The 18,411-nt window shown below is 35.8% G+C and overlaps 1 protein-coding gene across 1 annotated transcript in view; it reads left to right on the plus strand.

The window, feature by feature from the left end:
- The first annotated feature begins 2,445 nt into the window (after window positions 1-2,445).
- Window positions 2,446-18,411, plus strand: part of STXBP5L (syntaxin binding protein 5 like) — a 473,308-nt gene continuing 457,342 nt past the window's right edge. The window contains exons 1-2 of the mRNA XM_025375463.1: window positions 2,446-2,725; window positions 3,968-4,164. Of these exons, the coding sequence (XP_025231248.1) occupies window positions 3,976-4,164 (189 nt within the window). The 5' untranslated portion in view covers window positions 2,446-2,725; window positions 3,968-3,975. The remainder of the gene's footprint in view (window positions 2,726-3,967; window positions 4,165-18,411) is intronic.

Raw genomic sequence — 18,411 nt, forward strand, 5'->3', positions numbered from 1 at the left:
TATTCAGAAGCTGTACCTCAGTCATTCCTCTCCACAAAGTATTCTTCCAGTTTGCAACTATCATTACCTGATCCAAATCTAAAGTTTCTCACATTATTTATAAAATATATGCTGTGGTCTGGTCTCATTGCTGTTAACAGATGGTTTATAAAATAACTTCTTATTGCTTTTTAATTAATTGAGGATGAAATCTACTTGCATAGGTATTTCATTATGCTTCTCTCACCTAGTAAGATTTTTAGGCCATTGTTTCTGCTGTCTCTTTACACAATGTACTCTGCCTCTTGCTTAATTCTATCCTTTGCTCACAGTTTGTGAATTGGCATCACAATATCTTCCGTCCACAGGCTCTCTGAGACTGCAATTATGTTATGATTTTTACTTGCTGCCATTCATTTAAATTAATGTTAACTGGGCACTTATTATGTAGATGGCATTATGCTATTCACTGTGGAGGAACACAGATATTTGAAATAGTACCAAATAGTCCACAGTCTAAGCATCCTAATGATCATATTTTTTTAGGCTTCCAATATTTATTTGGAAAAGTTAATACGTTTTGACTTGGCTTTTCTCCCACTTCCTATACCTATTTGAAGAGACGTCTACTTTGTCACCTCTTTTTTAACTCAGGCAGTCTATTGAATTCTCTCCAGGGTCCTCAAGAAGGATCTCTGTCAATCTTTTGTGTACTTTTTCCCTCAGCTGTTCCCCAATTTTTAGAATAAAAACCATCATTTAGTTTGCGATAATAAGGTGCTAGTGATGATCAGTTTAAGAGGTTTTGTTTGCAAACATTACATCTCACTTTGCTGAACTGGGGCTCTTCTTCTTCTTCACTCCCATCAAAATATCAAACCATTACTTGCTATAGGCTTGTTTTCATTTATTAGAAAAATGAAAACTCAGCCACTTTATTATAACCTTCCTTGCCTCTGTTTTTAAAAAGAAAAGCCAGACATAAAACAAGGAAAGCAAACTCTTTAGCCTTAACTGGCATCCATACTTTGAGGTGAGCAATGGGCCAGGAAGAAGAGAAGAAAAAATGGTGGAAAAGAGTAAAAAGAAACCTGTTGTTAGGGACCCAATATAGAATTTGGAACCCTACCAAGATCTAGTTTGTGTCAGACATAGCACTTGTTTCCACCATTATTTTTACCCCTTTCAAACATTGTGCAATTGGGTACCAACTCATATATCTTTAACTGATAAAAATATTAATAAAACAACTCTTCAAAACCCTTTAAATGCCTATTTTAAGTGAAATATTGTGCCTGGTGCTAAATAATCTAGGAGAAATATACAATTCCATGCTTGCCTTCAAGAAGGTTACTGTCTAGCTGTGGCAATGAGAGACTACCAGCAGTGTAGGGAGTCCCAAAAGGAGTGAAATAGTTATTCAGGACAGAAAGATTCAATAATGAGCTGAGGATCTGCAAAACTGAGCTCTATTTCATCTTTACCATTTCCTTCCTATGTCCTTGGACAAGTCATCATCCTTCAAGTCTCCTGCTTCCTCTTTCCCACTCTCTTCCTTGAAATGATCACTAATGAGTTCTGTTGTGATGCCCAAATTGAAGTCTCACTTAGCTGTGGCCCGCTGAACTGCCCTTCATTTTGCAAAGACATCGGGGTCCAAATTTTCCCCAATTCAATAGCAGGTGAGGGCTCAGAGCCAAGTCTATCCTGATACAGTTTTTTTTTTTTTTCTGCACTGAATAATGCATCTTTCAAAATGATTATTGTGACTCACAAAGATAGCTTAAATATATTTTTGATACGGTTTACAGAGTGAAAAATATTTCTTTAAAGAAATTAAATAGATATCTTTGCATATGTGAGGATGATGGGGAAGGAGTAATTCTACTTACTAGAGAGCAAGGTGAGCAATCAATTCCTTAGGCTCTAGAAGGCTATATATTCTGAAACCATTGAAATACAATTCTGTCTGGCAGATACGAACTATTAAGCCATTATTAGGTAACGGCAGGGGTTAATCACAGATACAAGTTGAGTGCAGGTGGCAGGAGAGTTACAGGAGTCAGACAGATGCTCCTGAAGAGCGGGAAGAGGCTCGTAGAAATGAAAAGGTGCAAAACACTCGCCCAGTTCACCATACTGTCCAGAGCCATACCTAAGGTAAGCAACCTTCCCCGCAGCCTCAGACTCCAGGCGCCCAAATTCGCACGCTTGCAGGCATTCTATTGATTCACACTTGCGTCCTTCAACAGGTAGCGCCAATTACATCCCCCAGAGCACGACCCCCAGCATACTGGCCAATACCGCTGTCAATCAAATACCTCACCTACTTCTGTAAATTCTCCCCTCCCGCTGTCACTGGCTTTACCTTCGGCCTATCCACAGTTATCTTCCGCCCTGGAGACCGCGGAACTTACCCTATCGAATCTAGGATTGGCGCCGAAGCTACTCCCGCCCTTCGACGTACCGGGCACTCCGCCCCCTTCACCGCCCAGCTTTGCCAGGGAAGAAGCAGGGCGGGGCAAGCTAGAGGCCGGCCCGGGGGCGGGGTCTGCCTCCCACGGCGGGAGGGCGGAGCCTGCGCTGGAGCCTGACTGCTCGGTTAGGACCTCGGAGAGCGCCAGGCGCCGCGACCACAGGGACCAGAGAAGCGGCTGGAGCCGGGCCGGACCCACGCCTTCGAGCCCTCCTCCCTCGGCCCCCTCAGCTTCCCGGGCTGGCAGGCGGCGAGTGGCGTCTGAGGAAGGTGCCTAAGTCCTGGGTCAGATAGTCATCCCTCTGGGACGCCGCCGCCGCTGCCGCCGTCCAGCTGTGGCTCCCTTGCACCTGTGTGTGTCTGTGTGAGTGTGTGTGTATGTGTGTGTTTGAGAGAGAGAGAGACAGAGAGACAGCGAGCGCACCAGCGCGCGAATGCCCGTGTTGAGGGTGTTTGTGTGTGTTCTGGCTGGGCGCGCGAATGCCTTGGTGTGAGGTGTTTGTGTGTTCGCGCGCCCGCGGGCGAGAGCCCCGCGCCTCAGCTCTTGGCCTGAGGGAGGGACAGCGGGAGCGGCGGCTCTGCGCGCCCAGAAAACTGACGCGGGACTCGGGCCGCAGCCGTCGCCGCCACCGCCTCACGTCCCCCGAGGGCGGCCGCCGTGCAGCGGAGAGAGCGGACGGCGGGAGGGCGAACAGGCGCGAGAGCGCGGCGGCGGCGGCTGCGGGCTGAGGTGGAGGGAGGGGAGCAGGAGATGGGGAGAGGGTGGAAAGAGGACGCGGGGAGGGAGATGATGGGGAGGTGAGGGGGAGGCGGAGGGACAAGTGGAAGCAGACGGTGTCGCCGTTCTCCCCTCCCCCCCGGCAGCTGTTGCTGTGGGTCACTCGCAGATGTTTTGGGGTCCGGGCTGCTAGGGGATGGGGACTAGAAAAAGTATCCCTCCCCCCCGCTGCCTTTCATAGTGACAAAAAAGGAAGCGTTGAAGCTGATGGAGGAAGAGCCCGGAAGGTGGTGGCAGAGTAAATACCGGCTCCCCCAACATCGTTTTTCTGAAAATAAAATATTCTGAGCTGAACGTTTCGAAGAAGGAAAGCCCGCCCTTAAGAGAGAGACGGAGTCTTGTTCTGTTGAACTCTGGTTTGATTGTATAATAATGATGATATAATGCTAATGACGATGATGACACTGCCTTTTATTTTTACCCCAGTGCTGATAAAGCGTAGTTACAGCTGGGGATACAGTCCTTGAATATCTGATGTATGAGGAGGGAATACTGTTGCTTTTGGAGTTGTGTTATATTTATCTTTTTTTTTTTTTTTAAAGGATATGCTTTTTGGAATTAAAATTTGGCAAACGAAGCCTGACTCTTTTCCAGTCGGTTATAACCAATGCTCGTAAAATGGGAACTGACTTGACTAGTGAAAAGAGAAAGGTCTTGACTAGTGAAAAAACTAAGGTCTAATTGCATGTGTTAAGTCACCCCTTTCCCTTTTTTTCCTTTGAATTTCTCAACAGTGTTTAAAATGAAGAAGTTTAATTTCCGAAAAGTTTTGGATGGCTTAACTGCCTCCTCCCCTGGCAGTGGTAGCAGCAGTGGCAGTAACAGTGGTGGTGGGGCTGGAAGTGGTTCCGTACCTCCCGCGGGGACTGCAGGGGTTCTCAGAGAGGAAATTCAGGAAACCTTGACTTCAGAGTATTTCCAGATTTGCAAGGTAAGCTTTGAATTGGCTTAAAGCCTATTATTTCTTTATTATACTGTGTGAGGAAACAAGGAGGGAAAAACACACCAGGAACAGGAAACTGTTGAGATGTCAGCATCAGAGTCTGCTGCAGAAAGCTCTGTGGGTAAATCAGTTTGGCTGAATAGATATTTTAGGCGTCAACTTAAAAAGCGATGATAGTTTAAGGGGGAAATGAGCACATACAAAAAGTAGAATTTGCAAGATAATATTAAGATCCAATAGTGGACAGAATTTTTAATATTTTTGTATTATATTAACTGAAGAAAAAAATAGTCATTTTTTTGTGTGTTGTCAGAGAAAATAATTGTTATTTCACTGTTCAGTATGAAATGAATAAAGCTACTAGCATGTTGCTAGGATTAAATAGATAATAGAAAAATATGTCTATTTTAAAGGGGCCAGTGACATTGTTTTAAAATTCTGAATAAAATCACCTCCACATTCTTAAACTCTTCATAAATACACAAACGGACAAATGCACAGGCTTATAAGAACTTGTTATAGTTGTAAGAACTCAAAAATAGCCGGTGTTCTAGTTTAGTGAAAAAACATTTTATGTAATTATACTTCAATATTGAACTTCTAGTGAATATGCAAAAGAAAGAGTTTCTGTTAGGTAGAGAAGATGAGAATTTATAAAACAAGCATTAGGTTAATGCATAGAGATATCGTTATTGCTATATTTGTTATATTTTATGATATAAAGTGATTTATAATTTTATTGCCACTTTTTGAGTTGTCTTGGAATGTGCCTATTATATGCAACAAAAGCTACTAAGTTATTTATGTCATATAAATGAATATAATTTTGTAAATGTGTTTGGCTACATAAGAAGAAATAGAAAACTTGCAAAATTACAGAAATTAACAACTTTTAAAATACTTTCACAAAAGAAAAGTTTTTTGAAATTATTAAAATTATTTTTGTGGTAAACAATTGATACATGTATAATGAGATATATTTCAATCACTGCCTCAGCCTATATTCCTGACAGGGTCATTATGAAAACATTAAATAGTTTTAGTATTTAATAATAAACTAATTAATAAACTAATAACTATAGTTATTAGTTTACATAAAAGCAAGTTTATTTAGAGTTAAGTTAGATAGACAGATTTAATTCTAAGCTACTTTGTGAAATTTGTGAACAGTAATGATTTTTTTCCTCGATAGGAAATAACAGATATTCTGTTAGATGAAGGAAGGTCTTAATAGTGGTTATGAGACAAATGTAAAAGAGTCCTGGAGTTCAAATTTGAACTGTTAGGCACGGGAATTATGCCCTGATTCTTTAATCTTCGAAGTGTTTGCAATTTTCACGATCAGATTCTGAAAATACTTTCCAAATTCTCTCAATTCATGCATATGACAGTGATACAGGAGAATTTTACCAGAGGTAAAATTGGTATAGGAAAGATAGACTTCTGAAACAGAATGGCATTGGGCTGTTGAGGTCATAAAGCTTGTAGAGAAGGTTTTAAATAAAAAACTTAAGGAAAATGGGTGAATGCAAGAGAGAATGGAATACATAGTTATCTTCCCATTTATTCAGGTAATAGATAGTCATAGGAAGTGGCAGAAGTTAAAAACATATGGCATAATAGGAAGAGCATTGGCCTAGGAATCAGAAAATTTGTGTTTTATTTAAAGTTCCGCTAGTTGATAGCCACATAATCTTGGGTAAGCCATTTATCTCCCTTGAACCTTCATTTCTGCATCTGTAGTATGGGAATAAGTATATCTGCTCTCCTTAACTAACAGAGGGTTATTGGGAGGATCAGACAGAACAAGGTGAAGGTAATGCATAAATGGAAAGGATGATAAAATATATATTAATATTATTGTTAAAGTTTCTAAAATCTCGTGTTCATAGTAGAATGAATATAACTAGTGGGTTACAATAATATTAGCTTATGATTTTCAAATAAATTGTAAGATAGATAGCTATATAAGTTGTCCACTAACAGTATTGAAGTGTTATTAAATGTGTAAAATACTGTGGCATCTTTGGATAGGAATATAGTTATTTTATTTTTGAGGCAGAGTCTTGCTCTGTCACCCAGGCTGGAGTACAGTGGCACAATCTTGGCTCACTGCAAGCTCCGCCTCCCAAGTTCACACCATTCTTCTGCTTCAGCCTCCCAAGTAGCTGGGACTGCAGGCGCCCGCCACCACCCCCGGCTAATTTTTTGTATCTTTAGTAGAGACGGGGTTTCACCATGTTAGCCAGGATGGTCTCGATCTCCTGACCTCGTGATCCGCCTGCCTCGGCCTCCCAAAGTGCTGGGATTACAGGCGTGAGCCACCACGCCGGGCAGGAATATAGTTAATTTTAAAAAGTGGTTATATGGATGTATTATAGTTACCTGGTCTATAACAAAATATATAAAAATGGACTAAGGAAATCCCAAAATTAGAACCGCTACTGAAATGGGGACTTTATTTAGATTCATAGACTCACTGATTAAATGTGCAAAAAACATTATCTTCTGAGTTCTAAGGAGTTGTCATTCTGGGTGCTTCTACCTTTTCAACATGGGCAAAACTGAAGTATAAATCTAGACTTGGCTGTTTGAAAGCCTCCTCTCTACTATATCTGATTAGTCATCACATCCCATCTATTCTATTTCCTTAGTGTTTCTGAAATTTATGATCTTTTCTACATCCCCAGTACTTGTTTACTCCATCATATTTTCTTGCTTGGTCTCCTGAAATCACTTTTTAACTGATCTCTTTACTTCTAGTTTTACCTTATTATACTTCATTTTGTTATAATAACGGCTATTTCTGAAATGCAATGTTAATTATGTAATTTCCTTGCTAAAAATTCTATATTGGTTTCCCTACAGCAATGATGCTCTTAAAATGAAAGTCTTATTTGAAACCACAGTAAATAACATCTATTCAAACAAATAAATGTGGCACCTTATGGGCACACATCTGTTTTATAAATTATAAGAATAAATTATACAGCCAATTGAAAAAAATTGTTTTTTATATTTGCTTTTTGTTGTGTAATATCACCCATAGGAAGATAGTAGGATGTTCGCTAGCCTTAAAAAAGTGAAAGTATAAAGCTGTACCCTTCATAATAAACAAAATATCTATAAGAAGTTCACAGCCATAGAAATGGCAGAAGAAACTTTGGTTCAAGGTCAGCTAAAAAAAAAAAAAAAAAGTTAATGCATTGGGTTACTGCAATCTAAGTTCAGAATGTGTATGCATTTGAATGCTTGCATTGTCCAGGTATTTGTGAAATATATGAACTGCCTTTCCTGAACTTGAATTCTGTGAAATACAATTTGAAACTATTGCTCTATAAAATAAATTTCAAATTGCTTACCTTGATGGGTATAGAGTTTCCTTCAGAAGGGATTCCTGTTTACCTTTCCATTTTCATTTGCTTGATTCCCAAAGTGTACTGCATTCCCTAAAAAAACACCATATTTTCTCATATCTCAGTGCCTTCTCTCATTCTCTCATTTCTGACTAGAGTAACTTTTCTACATTCATATGACTGGATAATTCCCAGCCATCTTTTACCTCATAATTCAAACATCACCTCTATGAGACTAGCTCTGACCACTGCCACCTCAACTACCCACCAGGGTTCTCTTTTTTCTTTTTAAAAACCTCTTCTATGTTTTTTCTGTAGCATCTGGCATATACCTATAGTGTGAATTTAGCATCTTCTTGTGATTAAAAAAGTTTCTTAAAAATCTGTCACTGCCCTTATACTATGAACTCTTTGAGAAGCAAATAAGTGTTTTTTTTTTTTTTTCTTGTTTCCTTCTTATTGCTAGGGTATACACTATCTAGATGGCCAGTAATTCTCAACTCTGGTGTCTAAAGTAGAGATTTCCAGCACCTCCCTATTCCTAGAGAATCAAACTCTCTAGGAGTGAGTCCTAGGCACTTGCATTTTTTTTGAATGGCCCCACAGGAGATTTCTATGCACAGCCGTTAGTGAGAACCATTATAGTGCACACTTGATACACTTTTTAAATGAGTAAAGATGCATATACATGATTGGTCGATTAATTGAAAAAGATATTAAAGCAGAGAGCAATTACTACTTATATATGCCTTAAACATTTTATTTTAATTGAAAACATCTAAATATACAATTTACAAATCATTTGATAAATGACTAAGTTTTTCTGTTGAATATTGATTCTGTGTGAACTTCTCTTTCATAAACCTTTCCAAATTCATATCTACAACTTTCAGTTTTGCTTTATTTAATGCAGAGTAAGAACTTACATGCTTTTGAAGCAAACCAAGTGTCAAGTCCTTCTAGATTATATACACAGTGATACGTATAAAGTAAGGCTTTATTTTGTTCACATCTGCATCATCTATGTATAGAATGGTGCCTGGCCCATTGAAGGCAGTCAAATATTTGTTGAGCAAATAAATGAGTAAATTAAAGGAAGGAAGCTATATAGAGTGGTGTGTTAAAAGCAAACTAGATATTATTTTGAACAGCTTCTTGGAGTTGCTTTTATGAAATAACTTTTATATAAAGAGGTAGAGAGCATCTAGTGAAAGAGTTGATACCACTTTAGGAACATGGTATATGCTTTTCAAAGAGATGTGGAAAAGAAGATTGTAGGAGGATTCAATTAAATTTATTTCAGTTTTTATTGAAGAAGATATTAGGAACATTCTTATTTCCAAATGATCTCTTTGGGGGAACAGCTCAGAAGTTTTAGATTGACAGTGACAAACGCACAGGGTGTTCTAGACCTAATTAACAAAAGATAAAAATAAGTATATTACCAAAAAAATAAGAGTAAAATAAATATATTACCAGAACCAGATAACATAATCCCTAAATTTCTGAATAAACTCTTAAATTAGCCAACTCACTATTTATAATCATTCATAAACTGTTTTTATAAATGGTCATAATGTTAGAAACAACATGTAGTTTAACTAGTATAACTTCTACAGGGAAATGGATTTATAATAATGATCCTCATATCTGACATAATATCAGATCATACCAGGTAAATAGGTATGGATCAGAGGTACAGGCATGAACTGTAGAGCATTGGGCTTTCCAGGGCCCTAGCAGGATGAAAGGAGATTAAATGCCCACATATTCTTGAATACTATCTCTTCCTCAAGATTTTCATTGTCTCCACATTCCACTAATTTCACTCCATTTTACTTAAGCAGTTTTGCAGCTGAGATTGGGACAAGATCATGATCACAATTCCACAGTTATAAAGTTTTCATCCATAAAAAGAATAACAGAAGATTCCCTGAGATATGTGGATTTGTTTCATTTCTATACTTAAAAACTGGTAAAATAAAAGGTAGTACAGTTGGATAACTGATTATGGATTTAGCTTCTGACAATGACTTCATGCTCCTGTCACCAAAAAGCACAGTAGAGGCATCTTTAAGAATGGTAATGGAGGCAAACAAGGAAGAATTAAGCTACCATTAAGACTGAGATGCTAAGAAGCATAATAACCAGGAAGAATTAAAGATTTTTTTTTCTTTTAAGAACCAGAAACCAAAACCAGATGATTCAGTACTCCAGGCTGTCTGCTTTGCTTATCCTGAGGGCATAAGGGTGTAGGGGCAGTCTTGAGTCAAGGATTATGGATGTGTAGAAAGTATGTTTGCAAAATTTTAAAGTTACCTAGAGGGCAATCACGTTTTCTCACAAAAAGTCCTTTAGTGCTAGTATTTATCAGCAAATTGGGTTGTTGATCTCATATAGTATGGTGGTTCTTATGTTCTTAAAAACAAATAGTGCTGTCATACTTTATGTATTTCTCATACAGAGCTAATTAAAAATCTTAACATAATTTCCAAGTATGTTTATCTGTAGGGTTATTATCAGTGAGTAAACCAAATTTCTATTTCTTAAAATTTAGCGCATTTCTGTAGATATTTCTCTGCCCTCACTTGAAGATGTGCCTGTGAAAAATCTTAGGATTAGGTTTCATATTTACTTTTAATAATAGGGTGATTGTACTGATTTCCTATATTATAGTTCTGTAAAGCCATTTACATATTGGTTCAATAGCAACAACTTTGATTATATCCATTAAAGGTCTCAAGTAGAAGCCCTGCTTTAAACTTTCAAATTGAGTTTGTTTCTCTCATAAGAGAAAAATGGAACTTTTTGTTCCTACTTAAGTATCAAAATGATGGTCTTTATAAAAAAGCTTTTGTTTATAGTGTCAGTTATTTTCTTTTTGAGTTTTAAAAGGAGGATAGCTTTTCTTACTTCTTTTTAGTATTTGAAAGGCTAATCTTTTAATGTGCACAATATACTAGTGTTTTTATATAAAAATATAGATTAAGTATTCTGAATAATTGTTCCTAATTTTCTAGGTAATACTAAAATGTCTTTATAAGGACTAGTATTAAGTTTTATACAACCAAAAATAGAAATAACATTTAAAGGATTTAGAGAAGGTAGTTATAAAGAATAGAATATAAGCCCTCTAAAAAGTATATAATAAGTTCACTATGATACCTAGGGAGAGGCTTGATTAAATGAAGCATTCATAGTCACTGAAGGAATGCAGCAAGAAGGTATTTTGGCATGTTTATTGTTGAAAAGATATTTTATTTATTATATACCTTTAAAAATAGGACATAAACTGTTCTCAGCCAACTGACTATGATAAGAATGAAATAATGCTTTCTGGGATTGATTTATCAGCAAAATCACCTATGATGTATTCTTGACTTATCTAACATATTAGAAAGAAGAATATGATTTTAGTTTTATTGGAAGACCAAACTTACCAGTTAATATTGATGGTGTATAGAATTATTTTGAATATAATGGTATGTAATGATGCTATGTAATCAATATAATGAATTTGAAATTGAAAATATAGTATTTGTTTTAGTTTCAGTTAAGTGTTTTATATTTATTTTTATCTCCTTTTATTTTTAGACAGAGTTTCGCTCTTGTTGTCCAGGTTGGAGTGCAATGGTGCGGTCTTGGCTCACTGCAACCTCCACCTCCTGGGTTCAAGCGATTCTCCTGCCTCCGCCTCCCAAGTAGCTGGGATTACAGGCACCCACCACCATGCCTGGCTAATTTTTGTATTTTTAGTAAAGATAGGGTTTCACCATGTTGGCCAGGGTGGTCTCGAACTCCTGACCTCAGGTGGTCCACCCACTCCAGCCTCCCAAAGTACTGGGATTACCGGCGTGAGCCACTGTGCCTGGCAAGTGTCTTACAATTCAATAAATATCTCTTTGAATTGACAATAGCATAAAATCAACATCTTATTTGGATATGTAAATTTTATTATAAATAAAACCAATCATTTTGGTGGTTTTAGATGCAGATTTAATACCTGAATTTAGAGAGTAAAGATTGGAATTGAGAGAAAATTGTTATACTTCTTTTACCTTTCTTTTATTTTTACTTTACCAAAATGAACACAATAAAATTAGTTACACTCTGAAGAAAACTAATTGGATTGGCTAATGTTCAGTTTAATTTGTTCCTATAAATTGACTAAAAACCTGTCTATAAATCTGTAAACTGTAAAAGTTTGAAAATTATTAGTAGTATAATAAATTTTGAAGTTACATTGAGTCTGGGGAAAATGCTTACAGTTGGTAAACATCCATGTAGGTGGAAAATGTGAAACTAGCAAAGGAGACAGAGAAGAACCGAGCAGAATGATATGAGGAAAACTCAAGAGTAGAGGCAGGTAATCTGAAGCATTCTTTAGAAAGAATAGTAAGAGACAAACTCAGGCTTTGTGGAGTGGTCAAAGACAGTAAAAACAAAACAAACTTCCAAACAACAAACAAATAACAGAATTGTCAGAGACAAGTGAATTAGGCCAAGAGGAAATTGATTAGGGTAAACATATTTTCAGTAAGGTGATGGACAGAAATAAGGTCAACACTATAATAAAGAATATAATTCATAGCATCAGTACCAAGAGTAGAAGTAGGGGAGATGTGTGAGGAGTTGACTTTATAGAAAAGAAAAGTGGTGAAAAAATAGCCGTAGTAGATTTTAATATCATTTTGGTATACTGTAGGGGTGGTGATGCAATTAAGCCACAGAAAAGCAATTAAAGCTACCAGAAAGGGAATGGTAGGGTGGGGAATAGAGGTAAGATTTGCCTTTTAATTTAAATAGCAAGGGGTGGCAATGGTAGCACATGCCTGTAGTCCTAGTTACTGAGGAGGATGAGGGGGAGGAACCCTTCAGGATAGGAGTTTGAGGCTCTAATGCACTGTGATCATGAATAGCCACTAATAGTACTCCAGCCTGGGCAACATAGCAAGACCCCTGTCTCTAAAATAAATAAATAAAATAAAACAGTAGGTATCTAATTTGGAATTTTTCTCCTTACCTGACAAGATACATATTTCATTTGAATTTTCAGTAAAATCTGTGCTTTATGTCCTTTCAGGTAAATAAAAGCATGTGATTCTACTAGAAGATCATGTAACTTTTGTATTGTTGCTTCAATTACCAAAAACTTATTGGCTTAAAACAACACAAATTTATCATCTTATTGTTCTGGAGGTCAGAAGTATGAAATGGATGTCACTGGGCTAAAATTAATGTGTTCACAGAACTGCATTCTTTTCTGGAGGCTGTAGGGGAGATTTTGTTTTCTTGACTTGTGCAGCTTTTAGAGGCTGATCACAATTCCTTGGCTGATGGCCCCCTCCCATCTTCAAAACCAGCCTCCTTCCATTTTCAAAGCCAGTTGATCTTTCCAACACGTCACCACCCTGACATTGACTTTCCTGCCTCCCTTTTTTATATTTAAGGATGCCAGTGATTACATTGGGCCCACCGGGATAATCCAGGTTAATCTCCCCATTACAAGGTTAGTTGATTAGCAATCTTCGTTCCATCTGCAACCTTAATTCCCCTCTGCCATATAACCTAACTTATTCACAGGTTCTTTGGGGGCTGTTATTCTCTGTACCTAGATGTTCATCACCTCACCTGTTTTTGTTTTTTGAGTTATTTTATGGAAAATTTTAAACACACAAGAACAGAGAGAATAGTATTGAACCCTCAGCTTCAACAGTGACCATCCTTGGCTAATCTTGCTTATTTATATTATCTTATTTGCTACTCTTACATTTCATTATTTTAATACAAATCTCAGACATCGTACCCTTCCACCTGTAAAAACTTTACAGAGCAGATAAGCACTTCCCCTCACCCTGTGCTTACACGATAATCCTAAAGACCATTATCATAGTGAAAAAATTAACATTTCTTTATATAATCTAACATGTAGTTAATGTTTAAATTCCCTTAGTTGTCCCATATTGTGTTTTTGTAGTTGATTTGTTTAGATTGGGATCCAATCAAGGTCCATGTTGCATTGTCACTTGGCTTGAAGTTATCTTAATTCAATTTGTGTAAAGTCACAGGTTTTTTGATAAGATCAGCTATCTTGTGCTTTTGTGTATATTAATGAAAAAAAAAACCTCATTGTCCTGATTTCTTTATGAACTGGAAAGCTATATGTGAGGAAGTGGGTGGGTTGTTCAGTGCATCACAAGATGACAAATAGAGAACTTTTAAATGTTTTCTAGACATGGTAACATTCTTTAAAGAATGGGAAAAAGAATATTTTTAGGTCATCCTGAGAGCTGTTGTACTATTTTGTGATGCTACTGTAGGATAGGCTTTGCTGAGAATGTTAGAAAAAAGTGTCATGAAAGACATAGTATGTGTCAAAGTGAATAAAAGTGGGGTGGGATTCTTTAAGTTGCACTCAATGTTACTGATTTTTATCCATGAAATAAATTATTTGAGGGATAGGATGAGATTCAGTTTTGTATAGCTCTTCTTTTAAGTGAAAGAATAGAACATTTGATAAGGATTCACTCTACAGTTACTTAGACTAGAATTATATAGCAAAAAGCTGAAAGTGAATTGGACAAAGTCTGTTTTATTAGTAACTTAGATTTCTTCACTTGGGTGAATAGGCTAAATATACTTGAAGAATTGAGTTGTAAAGTGGTAGGAAGAGGATTAAAATACTGAGGAACACATTTTGATTTATTGAGTTCCATTTTTGAATAATCTTACATTACATTTATTGATTAATTACATAATTCCAAAGGGACCTTATTCTGATTCTCTGCCATCCTATAGTAGTTTATTGTTGGATCTTTCTTTGTGTTTTCCAGTTTCATTTTAACCAAAACTCCTTTGCTGTTTGAGGTAATATTCAATATTCTTGTGCTCTGCCATAGCTCCCCACTAGCTATTTGGTGAATTCAGTTACTTATTATTTAAACATTTACTGAAAGCATATTTTATATATAATTCTAAACTAGATTTTTAAATTGGGCAACCTTTTTTTAAGAATGACTTTGCAAGGCAAGCACACACTCTGTGAACCATTTATATTTTTATGTGATTAACAGAATAATTTGCATCATGTGAACTTTAATTCATGTTTTGTAACATTTATGAAACTCTCTCTTATTCCTTTTCCAGTGGCTCAAGTTTTTTGCTCCCTGTCCCTTCCTTTCTTTCTTCCTTGTATTTCTACTATTTTTGAATTATTTTATAATGTATTTGATATCTTTTCTTTGTACTTAGCTTATGTTAATTTCCATTTATGTCTTCTTGGATAAAATAAAAGAACCTGGAAAATGTCTGAAATATATTTCTTTTGGTACAATTTCATTTCCCTAACAAATCTAATACTTACTGAGACTATTAACATACCAAAATAACTCTTTAAGTCACAGTTTCTCTTTTATTCACCAATTTCTTTTTGAAAGGATTGAAAAGTATTTAATCTGGGTCAACTCAGTATAATTATGAAATAATTATCTTTAAGTCATGCTTCTTTGTTCTCTGCTAACAGACTCAAATTTCTTACAATTTTTTTTTTTGAAAAATGATTTGGGGTACTTTTTTGATTTAAAAAAATTTAATACTTTTAAATTGATGCATAATAGATGTATATATTTTTGGGGTACATATGGTAATTTAATACATTTATATAGTTTGTAAACATCAAATAAGTGTTGGGATATACATCACCTTAAATGTTTGTCTTTGCTTTATGCTAAAAACATTATAATTATTATCTTCTAGCTATTTTGAAATGTATAATACATCACTGTAAACTATAGTCACCCTACTGATCTACTAAATACTACATATTATTTCTTATATCAAAATACATCCTACCCTCCTTTCAGGCTTCTGGTAAACAATATACTCTCTGTCTTCATGAGATGTACTTTTTAGCTCCTACATGAGTGAAAACCTGTGATACTTGTTTTTCTGTGCTTGTTTTATTTCATTTAACATGACTTCTCGTTACATTCATGTTACTGCAAGTGACAAGATTTCATTCTTTTTTATGACTGAATAATATTCCCTTGTATATATATGCCATATTTTCTTTATCCATTCGTTCATTGACGGGCACTTGGGTTGATTTTATATTTTGGCTATTGTGAGTAGCGCTGCAATAAACATAACAGTGCCAATATCTCTTTGATATATTGATTTCCTTTCTTTTGAACATATACTCAGTAGTGGAATTGCTAGCTGTTCTATTTTTAGTTTTGAAGAACCTCCATGCAGTTTTCCTTAGTGGCTGTACTAATTTACATTCCCACCAACAAAGTGTGAGTTCCCCGCCTCCACATCCTTGCCAGCATTCATTATTCCCTGTCTTTTTAATAAAAGCCATTTTAACTGGAGTGAGATGATATCTGATTGTAGTTTTGATTTGCATTTCTCTGATGATTAGTGATGTTGAGCATTGTTTCATATACCTGTTCGCCATTTGTATGTCTTCTTTGAGAAATGTCTTCTCAGGTCTTTTCCCATTTAAAACTCAGATTATTTATTAATTTTTGCTATTGAGTTGTTCGAGCTCATTATATATTCTGGTTCTTCATCCCTTGTCAGATGAACAGTTTGCAAATATTTTCTCCCATTCTATGGGTTGTCTCTTTACCTCATTGATGGTTTTCTTTGCTATACAGAAGATTTTTAGCTTGATGCAATCCCATTTTCTATTTTTGCTTTCGTTGTGTGTACTTTTGAGGTCTTAGAAAAAAATAATTGCCCAGACTGATGTCTTGGAACATTTCTCCAGCATTTTCTTCTAGTAGATTCATAATTTTAGTTCTTAGATTTAAGTCTTTAATCAATTTTGATTTGGTTTTTGTATATAGTGAGTGAAAGGGCCTTGTTTCATTATTTTGCATATAGATATCCAGTTTTCCCAGCACCGTTTGTTGAAGAAACTCTCCCCACTGAATGTTCTTGGTAACTTTCCCAAAAATTAGTTGGCTGTAAATGTGTGGATTTATATCTGGGTTTTCTGTTCTGTTCCATTGGTCTGTGTATCTTTGTTTATGCCAGTATCATGCTGATTTGGTTACTTTAAGTCTGTAGTATATTTTGAAGTCAGGTAGTGTGATGCCTCTAGCTTTGTTCTTTTGCTCAGGGTTTCTGTGGCTATTCAGGATCTTTTGTGGTTTTCATATAAATTTTAGGATTTTTTTTTTTTGTGTTTCTGTGAAGAATGTCATTGGTGTTTTGATAGAGATTGCATTGAATCTGTAAATTGCTTTGGGTAGAATTGTCATTTTAACAATATTAATTTTTCCAGTTCATAAGTGTGAAATTCTTTCCACTTGTTGGTGTCCTCCTCAATTCCTTTGTCAGTGTTTTACCTTGTAGAGATCTTTCACTTCTTTAATTAAATTTATTCATAGGTATTCATAAGTATTTTATATTCTTTGTAGCTATTCTAAATGGGATTGCTTTTTTATTTCTTTGTTCAGATTGTTCACTGTTGGTGCATATAAATGCTCCTGATTTTTTTGCATGTTGCTTTTGTATCCTGCAACTTTACTGAATTTGCTTATCAGTTATAACAGTTTTTTGGTGGAGTTCTTAGGTTTTTTAAGTGTAAGATCATGTCATCTGTGAACAAGGCTAATTTGACTCCCTTCTTCCAATTTGGATATCCCTTTATTTTTTTTTTCTCTTGCCTAATTGATATAGTCAGGACTTTCTGTATTAGGTTGCCTAAAAGTGGTGGAAGTGGGAATCCTTGTCTTGTTCCAAATTTTAGAGGAAAGACTTTCAAATTTTCCCTGTTCAGTATGATGTTACCTATGGGTTTGTCATTTATAGCCTTTATTATTTTGAGGTATGTTTTTTTCTATCCAGTTTACTGAGGGTTTTTCTCATAAAGGGATATTGAATTTTATCAAATGGTTTTTCTGCATCTATTAAAATGATTGTATGGTTTTTGTTCTTGGTTGTATTCGTGTGATGTATCACGTTTATTGTTTTGCATTTGTTGAGGATTGTCACATCTGTGTTAATCAGGGATACTGGCCTGTAGTTTTCTTTTTTTGTTGTATCTTTGTCTGGTTTTGGTAATGCTAGCCTTGTAGGATAAGTTTGGAAGTATTCTTACTGCAATTTTTTTGAACAGTTTGAGTAGAATTGCTATTTGTTTTTCTTTAAAATGTCAGGTAGAATTCATCAATGAAATCATCAGGCTTTTCTTTGGTGGGAGACTTTTTATTACTGCTTCAGTCTTATTCCTCATTATTGGTTTGTTGAGGTTTTCTATTTCTTCTTGGTTCAATCTTGGTAGGTTGTGTGTGTCCAGGAATTCATTCCTTTGTTCTAAATTTTCTAATTTGTATATAGTTGTTCATAATAGTGTCTAATAATTCCTTGCATTTCCGTGGTCTCAGTTATTATGTCTCTATTTTTTTTTTGTTTCTGATGGTATTTTTTTGGATATTCTTTTTTTCTTAGTCTAGCTAAGAGTTTGTCTATTTACATTTTCAAAAGCAAGCTTTTCATTTCGTTGATCTTTTGTAGTTTTTTTAAATTTTCAACTTTATTTCTTCTCTGATCTTTATTATTTCTTTTTCTATGAATTTTGGGTTGGATTGTTCTTGCTCTTCTAGTTCCTTGAGGTGTATCTTAGGTTGTTTATTTGAAGTCTTTCTGCTTTTTTGATCTAGGTGCCTAATGCTATAAACTTCTCTCCTAGTGCTGGTTTTACTGTATCTCATAGATTTCAGTATATTTCCATTTTCATTTGTTTCAAGAAATTTTTAAATTTCCTTTTTAATTTTTTTCATTGACCCATTGGTCATTCAGGAGCATGTTGTTTAATTTTCCTGTGTTTGTGTAGTTTCTGAGGATCCTCTTTTTCTGGATTTTTAGT

This window comes from Theropithecus gelada, chromosome 2 (genome assembly GCF_003255815.1).
Source record: "Theropithecus gelada isolate Dixy chromosome 2, Tgel_1.0, whole genome shotgun sequence".
Classification (NCBI taxonomy): domain Eukaryota; kingdom Metazoa; phylum Chordata; class Mammalia; order Primates; family Cercopithecidae; genus Theropithecus; species Theropithecus gelada.